The following is a 9,974-nucleotide window of genomic DNA, read 5'->3' as shown; positions in this document are numbered from 1 at the left end:
CTTGACTTCTTGAGCCCCTAATGGGCGCAATTATTATCCGATTTGTCTGAAATTTTGAACAACGGCTTCTCCCATTTTGTCAACATATGTATATTCCGATATAGCTCCCGTATAAAGCGATCTCCCTATTTTACTTCCTTAGCCCCTAATGGATTCAATTCTTACTCGAATTGGCAGAAATTTCACACAATGATTTTTACTGTGGTCTCCAATATTCAATATTCATGGCAAAAACGGGCACGCTCATAGAAGTACAGACGCTGAACCCAATTTTTGCCACTTTTCAAGTAAAAATCGGCCGATACTGCTACGATTTCGCGTTGCGATTTCGATATTTTCAAGTTCATAACTTGTCACTAGCTTGGTGGCATAGACCGTAGCCTTGACTTAACCCCACAGAAAGTAGTCAAACGTCGTCAAAGCGCACGACCGAGGCGGCTAATCGACTGGACCATTTCGTGAGACAACACTTTCTCCAAACTTTGTTTCCAATAAATTGATTGTGACATTTGCTGTGTGGCAATATCATGCAATTGGGTCCAAAAATATTCTTTTTTCATTGAACGATAGCAATTTCCATTCACATTAACGTGCCAAAAAACCGCATCTATTTGTTTTTGCTTTACTACTAATGAGACGACGAAAATCAAATGACAAAGTACATCGAAGTAAGTAGGAATAACTTTTTTTAACGATTTAAATCGAAACGACATTAGTCGACTCTATGTAAATCGAGGTATTACTGTACACAAAATAAGTTTTGAAAGGGGAAATATATAAATATAACATCAAAAAAGTTGTAGAACCATAAACTAGTCTTGAAACAGTCTTATCAGCATTCGGTAGACAAACTTTTTTTTTAAATAGCAGCGTTAACTTGGCTAAGTTAAAAAGTGGTAATAAGTTAAAACAAGTGAGGGCGGGCTAAAGTCGCGCGAAACTGATTTTTTGATACCCTACACCACACTGAGTATGCAAGCTAGATCGTCAAAAATAAAATTTCATTAAATTTGGAATGTGGAATATGAACCAAAATCCGTATATGTTGTGGGAGGCATAGAAGAAATCGTTGGGTAAAATTTTGTTCGGTGGATTAATGCGTTAGCAAAGTCCTTTATGGGAGCTATATCTAAATCTGAACAGATTTCTATGAAATTATAGTGGCCAGAAGAGCCATAAGAGAAATTTTAGTGACAAATTTTGTTAGCATCGGTTTACAAATTACCAGCATCGGTTTACAAATAAAATCAGACGAAAATATATAAACGGGAGTTACGCACATCTAAATGTTACCATATTTTAACCAAAAACCGGAAACAATGAAAATCATAGGAAAAAAGACATTGTGCAAATTTAGAGAATATCTGTTAAGAAATACGCTGGCTGTAGTGAAAATCGGTTGTGGATGAAAAATGTGGACAGAAAAAAAGCTTGATACACACACAGGACAGAAAAATAGGTGCAATTTTTTTAACCTAAGAGAAATTTTAAAAAATAACTCTTATCAAGCACATTTACATCTAGTGAAAATCGGTTGATACACACTAGGGTGGTTTTAAAAATTTTTGTTTGGCGGCATCCCCCTAAAATAGTTTATTTTCTTAGATTTTAAGATTCCCAACATTTGAGCACAATTGGAAGATGTTAACATGTGCTGCCGGGGCCTCAAAGTTTTTAAAATTTCCTCAAAGTTTTAAAAATTATAGGGACTTCGACGAATCATATCTCTGAAACGGCGAAAGCTATTTGTCCGGGTCATACCTTAAAGGCCATTCTCTAATATCTAAATCTGAACAGACTGTAATAAAAATTGGTAAAGGCTTTCAGATGGGCATATCCGTCCAAAATTATTGTAACTACGCTCTTTTAAGTGTAAATCGGGCGAGTTATATATATGGGAGCTATATCTAAATCTGAACCGATTTTGATAAACGTTGGATAATTGATAGCGTTTGTTTTTGGGCTTGGAAAGTGATATGTGCAAATTTTCGTGATGATTGGATAATAAATTCGATCTCTACCTTAACTACAAACCAGTAAAGAAGTGCAAAAGTCGGGCGGTGCCGACTGTATAATACCCTGCACTTACCGTATAAGTACAATGTGGAAGCTTATCCTATAAGTACAATGCGGGATCGTTGTACAAAGTTTTGGCAAATTGGTCAATAAATGCGCTTGCAGTGGCTCTGGAAGTGAAACTCGGGCGATATACATATATGGCAGCTATATATAAAACTGAATCTAAATTTTTATTGATATATTTCTCTTATATCGGACGAACATATATATGGGAGCTATACCTAAATCTGGCCCGTTTCCGACCAAACTTCTCAAATATTGTGGAAATCCTTGAGGAAAGCGTCGCGCAAAATTTTGGCAAGACTGGTCAATAAATAAGCTCGATGTGACTCTAGAAGTTAAAATCGGGCTATATATATATATACGAGAGTTATATCTAAATCTGCACCAATTTCCATGAAATTCGCCAGAAATGTCGAGAGTGCAAAGAGAGAGATACTCCTACCTGCTAAATATCAAGAGAATCAGTTAACAAATTACCATCTTATTGGGAGTTATATCCAAATCTGAACCGATTTTTTCCAATTTCAAAAGTCTTCGTCTCTAGGCCGAAAAACATGCCTGTACCAAATTTGAAGACGATCGAATGAAAGCTGCGATCTGTACTTTGTACACAAATTAACATGGACAGACGGACATGGCTAAATCGAATCAGAAAGTGATTCTAAGTCGATCGGTATACTTATCAATGGGTCTATCTCTCTTCCTTCTGAGTGTTACAGGCAAATGCACTAAGTTATAATACCCTGTACCACAGTAGTGGTGATCCACCATGGATCGTATTAGTCTAGTTCTTTTCTCGGCATCTCTTCTTAGGCAAAAAAAAAAAGGATAAAAGAAAAGATTTGCTCTGCTATTAGAGCAATATCAAGATAAGGTCCAGTTCGGACCACATTTAAATTATATGTTGGAGACCTGTGTAAAATGTCAGGAAATTCGAGTAAGAATATAAAAATACTTTATGGGCTCTCAGAGGAATATTTCGAGTAGTTACAAACAGAATGACGAAATTAGTATACCCCCATCCTATGATGGAGGTTATAATAAGATGCCCGTGGCAAATTTGAAGACGATTGAATGAAAATTCCGACCTATAGTTTGTACACAAATTAACAGGGACAAACAGACGGACGGACGAACGGACAGATGGACATAGCTTAATTGCATCAGAAAGTTATTCTAAATCCATCGCTGCAATGGGTTTAGCTGTCTTCCTTCTGGGTGTTACAAACAAATGCACTAAGTTATAGATATCATGTAGCACAGTAGTAGTGTAGGGTATAAAAACGTGGAGGATTAAGTCTGCCATTGAAATATTGTTGTGGTTGTAGAGCTTGATTACTCCATTTTATTTTTATAAACATTTATATAAACAAAAATTTTGGGAAGTTATTCATACATTGTAGAAAACAAAATATTTATAGAAAATTTAATATGACAATGTAAATGCCAAACTTTCTTACAATTGCAGTTTCGACAAAACTTTCTTGCCAAAATAGTTTTTTTTAACTTTAGACGACAATTTGTCATTGCCAAAACCACATTAAAACTGAGAATTTTTCTCAGAAATGCGACTCAGTCGCAAGTAATCATAAAAAATTGTTTATTTGTAGATTTTTATTGCATACATCAAAGTTTTCCCAAATGTGCACCGAAACCTTATCTGACCTTCTACTTTATACTTAATGCTGACCTTGGTCAAGGCCCTGAAAATTAAATCGCCAATTATATAATTTATCAAATAAATCATTGGCTGATATTGTTTATCTAAACTTTATGTTTTTTAAAGCAAAATTAATTAATACAAGAGCAATTCGATTGTAGATGCATAACGCAATCAACAAACAAAACAAAAACTTGACCTACTTTTTCGCCATATACCAAAAACAAAAAAAAAAAATATTCGCTTTAATGGTGCCAATAGTCAAAATTGGAAAAAATGTATAGATTTTTTGGTATTGTTGTAGTTTGTACTAGATAAGGGGGTACATAGGAATTATCTGAGAACCTTTGCATAGTGAATATACATAGAACTGCGCTTCCGAATTCGAAGCGATCGATGGCAAAATTGCTTTTAATAGACCAGTCGAGTGATTAAGCCATTACTCCATAACAAAGTCTTCAAGTGTCAAAAAGTAAAACGGACAAAAATGTTCACCACCAAACAGAAAATAAATTTCTATGAAACTAAAATCGACTTGAGAAAAGTAATTGCGGAACAAAATGTGAAAGACAGTGATGATACCGTTTATGTCTGTGACCTAAGCAAATTAAAGGAGAAATATGAATTGTGGCATAAACACTTGCCCCGAGTCAAACCGTACTATGGTGATTATTAGCTAAAGACACCACTTGTGTTTTTGTATAGCAGCTCTAATGACAAGTTTCCTTGTTTCCTTTAGCTGTGAAGTGTAACGATGATCCTCATGTCCTGAAACGTTTGGCTGATTATGGTGCAAATTTCGATTGTGCCTCTAAGCGGGAAATAGAACAGATTATGAATATAGGCGTTGAGCCAAATCGCATATTATTCGCCCATACTTGTAAGATGGTGTCTCATATCAAATATGCACGCCAACGCGGAGTGATGACCAGCACTGTGGACACCGAGTGTGAACTTTATAAATTACAGCAACATTTTCCAGAATCAAAGTAAGTTTTTTGGTGTTCAAAAACCAAATGAAGCTTTGGATTAAGGACTAATCTTTATCTGGTTTCTTAAGCGCGGTGATACGTATACGATGTGATGCAAAAGATGCCTACTTGTGCTTAGGAGCAAAATATGGCTGTGATGCTGAAACAGAGGCGCCCGCCTTAATGCTGCTGGCCAAGAAGTTAAACTTAAAGGTGAGTTCATGCATACATAAGACCGAACAAAACTAAAGACACAATTTAGTTCAAGACCAAATCTTAGGACAAAAGTTCAGCTATGTTTTATTTAAAGAACAAATCTTGAGATAAGTTAAGCTAAATTTCATGAAAATTTTATGGAATTTCCAAATATTTATGAAATTTTGCCCAAAGACAAGATTTCAAAATTTCACCGCATCGCAGAGGTTAGCATGTCCGCTTATGACGCTGTACGCCTAGGTTTGAATCTTGGCGAAAACGTGCTGGCGACATTTGTGAAGTACTATTCCATATAAAAACTTCTTCCAATAAGTGTCACGCTGCGGCACGCTGCTCGGACTCGGCTATAAACTTGAATGGGACAGTATTCAATGATAAGAAAGTAAGAAGTTTGCTCCTGTTCCTTGAAGGTATGACTGAAACGTTAGTAGATGACATGGAAGTGAGAGCAGAGATAACGGAGGACATGTTGAGGCTTTTGATGAAAACAAATTTTCACTGGATACGACGGGACGCAAGGAGACATCGGAATCTTGGAATAATGAGGATGATCAAAGGATTATCATTACAGTGTTTATGGTAAAGGAATCCTTGATAAACTATCAACCTTTTAAGTTCACCCGAACAGATGAAATATTTCCGGCGTTTCTACAGAAGAAGGGGGATTATCTAGATGGGGCCATCTGGGCGCTATTTATACATCGTGTCTAGAACATGCATATACTCCGAAAGCCTGGCAGGAGGCCAAAGGCCTACAGACCTATAAGCTTTACGTCTTTTCTACTCAATACCAGGAAAGTATTGTGTATACTGTGTTAAAGAGTAGGACATCCAGCGAACTACTAAAATACAAACTGCAAGTCTATGTCAAGTGAAGGTCGATAAAGTTTGCCCTGCACGAGGTTATGCATACGCTAAGGAGCAGATGAATAAATTGTGGATCCCATGACATAAATATAGGAGAGAAAGTGGCACAGGGCACGCCACAGAGGGAATTTTATCGCCACTCCTATGGGCGACCATCATTAAAGACCTATTACGGATGATAACTGAGAAGGTATTTAAACCCTTCTGCTACATAGACGATGTTATAATACCGAAAGAAAGACCCGAAAGGGTCTTGCAGATGGCATGCGACTATGCTTAACCTAGGGGTCTCAATGTTAATCTAGAGAATACTGAAATCTGCCTGTTCGCTAGGAAGATGAAGGTTTTGCACCACGTTTCCTCAACAGAATGATTTCGACATCTGACAAGATCATATACTTAGGTGTGATCTTGTACAGAAAACTGAACTGGAAGTGTCGCATTCGAAAGCGTTCCGCGAAGGAAGATGAAGGTGGTGCACCACGTTTCCTCAACAGAATGATTTCGATATCTGACATGATCAAATTGTTGAAGTGATCTTGGACAGAAAACTGAACTGAAAGTGTCGCATTCGGAAGCGTTCCGAGAAGGCTCACAGATGTTGTGCGCTATGAATACGGGCTGCAGGCTAGAAATGGGGTCTGAATTCGAGGATAGTCCACTGGGTCTACAGGAGCGTGATTAGACCAATATTTATTTACGCCTCAGTAGTTTCGTGGACTGCAATGCAGAAAAAGTGCAACGTAAGGATAACACAACAGGTTCAGAGAATATGACGTTTTGGCATAAGCGGAGCGATGAAGACCAAGCCCACTAAAGCACTTGAGACTATTCTATATATATATCCGACTCATAGACATACAGATTAAGTGTGAGACAGCCACTGCTGCGTCAATGGCATTTAAAGCGATGGGAGAATGGGAAGAAGATAGGAGCAGGACATACCATCGCAGTATAATCGGGCCAACGATAGGAAACCTAGAAGGATTAGAACAGTTTTCCGATCGGATACCTGAGACGACACTTGAGATGAAGTGGATTCAGGGAATACTGATATTGCCATCTGGGAGATCATGCCAAACAGATGAATCAAAGCTAGAGGAAGAAACGGGCTTGGGGATCTATACTGAAAACCCAGGGACAGAGATCTGTTATCGACTGCTTGATCAAAATACGGTCCTGCAGGCGGAGATCAGGGCGATCACGGAATGTGTGAGGTGGTGTGGTGTTAACCCGAGGACGTCGAGTGTGAACACTTTTACTGAAAATAAACTTAACATCATGGCAATTAAGGTCATGAACACTAGAGTGTAAGTGAGGGTGAGACGATCAGCAATATTTGGAGGCGAAGTAAGGGGGAATTAAGGAGCAAACGATTTAATAGTGAAGGTCAGAAGACTGTCGTCAACAAACTTGGTCAATCCGAAGCCATTCGTGTCGACGCAGTCGGAGTTATGGCCGTGAGCAACGAATACCCATAACTCGAATGATCGGAATGACGACGAAAATCCCATAAAGACTCGGATCGTGAGAAGACAAGGTTATCACTGAAAGGAGTAACGCTTTACGCGTTCGACCGCTATCGTGATTTCGACAGACGGACGGATATGGCTAGATCGACTTAGAACGTCAAGACGATCAAGAATATGTATACTTTATGGGGTCTTAGACGAACGGAATGACTAGATTAGTAAATCCCCATTCTATCGTGGTGGGCATAAAAAACTGGTCAGTAAAGCTTTCGGTATCACAACAGGACACATAGGAGTACAAGCTCACATATGCAGAATAGGTGCGACAAATGACAGCATGTGTAGGGCATTTGGGGAAGATGACGAGACGTTGGAGCATTCCCTATCTCAGAGAAATATGTAAGAATTTTATGTAAAGGAGAAAATAAATTTAAAATAAAATTATTTAAATAAATTTCCAAAAACTTACCAAAAAAAATTTTAATCAAATCGAAAATCTAAAAATAAAAATAAAAAAATATAAAATTATCAACAAATTTAAAATTAGTTACATACTTAAATTTTGAAGTGTATTATGTTGCTTATTAATTAATTAGATTTGTTTTTAATTGATTCTAATTCACCTTGTTGTATTATGGGTAGGCACACAAAAACAAATCTTAGATCCCGGTTACTCAATGTTGACCCCAAGTCTACTCTGTCCTCTAGCCTTAATCCCAGTTTGTTTTATTGAACGTATTAATCGACAAACTCTTTCGGTCTTAGATTAATCGATGAACCTCAATTTTCAAATAAACGATTAATCGAATAATCAAAAATAACAAAATAATGTGTCAGCTACCCTTTATAACCCAACCCCTATTTTCTATTCCCTTTAACAGGTTACTGGCATTAGCTTTCATGTAGGCTCACATTGTAAAGAATTTGCTGCATTCGATCGCGCAATATCCAAGGCCAAACGGCTTTTCAAATATGGCGCAGAACTCGGATTCGACATGCATGTATTGGATATTGGTGGTGGATTTTCTGGTACTGAATATGAATTTAAAGCGGTGAGTTTACGCTAGAAAAATTTGTTTTTAAAAATTGTCATATAACGTTGACCATTTCTTTTACAGCTTGCTGAAGTTATCAACAAGTCGCTGTTGCTACATTTTGGAGATGACAATGTGAATATCATTGCCGAGCCAGGAAGATTTTTTGTTTCGGAGGCATATACCCTGATTAGCAAAGTGCTCTCGAAACGTGAACCTCCTGTAGTAAATGGTGATAAGCCCACAAAACACTATTATCTAAATGATGGAATCTACGGATCATTTGTTCATGTCGTCATTGCCCCTGGATCTAGCGAAGTCAAACATTTTGTGGTAAGTATGAAAAAACATTGATTTTATGCTTAAGGCGGTCCAGATTAAAGTCCTAGAAATCAAAAAAGGCGCAGTATGTTTAAAAACCATATTAGACGCAACGATTCTATAGCAGAACGAAGTAAAAAGCAGATAGTCAGAGAAACTGGCGGCCAAAATGAAAGACGAATAGATGGAGATAGACAAACAGAGTCAGGAGAACTGACTGACGGATTAACAGACAAGACAGACAAGACAGACAAGACAAACAAGACAAACAAGACAAACAAGACAAACAAGACAAACAAGACAAACAAGACAAACAAGACAAACAAGACAAACAAGACAAACAAGACAAACAAGACAAACAAGACAAACAAGACAAACATGACAAACAAGACAAACAAGACAAACAAGACAAACAAGACAAACAAGACAGACAAGACAGACAAGACAGACAAGACAGACAAGACAGACGAGACAGACAAAACAGACAAGACAGACAAGACAGACAAGACAGACAGAAGATGTGGATATATCTCCCATATAAACAGACCTCCCGATTTGACATCTTAAGCCAATGGAAGCCATAGTTTTTGTCCGATTCCAACAATAGTGCCAGGTATAGTCCGAATAGGTCTTTAAACTGATTTCTCGATTAGCCTTCCATGGCTCCTAGAAGCTTAAATTTTTACCTTATTTGGCTAAGTTCATTTCAGTACATTTTTGGCAGAATCCATGGTGGTGGGTTGTCAAGATCGACCGGGCCGAACTTAGGATACCTTTACGTGTTTTGGTATACATTTTCAAATATTTTTTTAATTTTAGGATGATGACAACTTGCCAAAGCCTAAATTTAATACCATCCTCTGGGGACCAACCTGTGATTCACTGGACAAGGTTAGTAACTATAATAATATCCAAAGATATATAACATTTATGATTAAATTTAATTATTTAGATTGCCGAAAATTTAATGCTACCCGATATGCAATGTGATGATATTGTCATCTTCACGAATATGGGGGCATATACCCTGCCTGTTGCCTGCAATTTTAATGGTTTAATGTCCAGAAAAATTATATACTACGAAAAAGCAGTCAACAAAAGAGAATCTGTCTATAGTTAACCATAATTGTTTTATATTATATTGAATATTATTTTATACATCTTTTTAGCATTTTACTCACACAAGTGAAATGTTTAATTATTTAATGTAATAATAATTTAATGGAATTAGTTTTATATTATTTAGTCTGTAAGTTAAATCCCTCTACAATTTTAGCAATAAAAAATGTTTTATATGGATTTTTTTATTATATCAATTTTGTTGTTTAAGAAGGAAGTTTAAACCAGTTAT

General features: G+C 37.0%; 1 protein-coding gene across 1 annotated transcript; it reads left to right on the top strand.

Annotated features, from left to right (window-relative positions):
• The first annotated feature begins 817 nt into the window (after positions 1-817).
• LOC106087078 (ornithine decarboxylase 1-like) lies at positions 818-9,743 on the top strand. Its single transcript, XM_059369923.1, has 8 exons — positions 818-896; positions 4,098-4,407; positions 4,482-4,731; positions 4,803-4,926; positions 8,150-8,320; positions 8,387-8,635; positions 9,443-9,514; positions 9,576-9,743. The coding sequence occupies exons 2-8, from the start codon at positions 4,230-4,232 to the stop codon at positions 9,741-9,743; spliced, it is 1,212 nt and encodes a 403-aa protein (XP_059225906.1). The 5' UTR covers positions 818-896; positions 4,098-4,229.
• The last annotated feature ends 231 nt before the right edge of the window (positions 9,744-9,974 follow it).

This window comes from Stomoxys calcitrans, chromosome 5, assembly GCF_963082655.1.
Source record: "Stomoxys calcitrans chromosome 5, idStoCalc2.1, whole genome shotgun sequence".
NCBI lineage: Eukaryota > Metazoa > Arthropoda > Insecta > Diptera > Muscidae > Stomoxys > Stomoxys calcitrans.
Note: the sequence above shows the minus strand (reverse complement) of the source record. Positions and strands in the feature narration are given on the sequence as shown.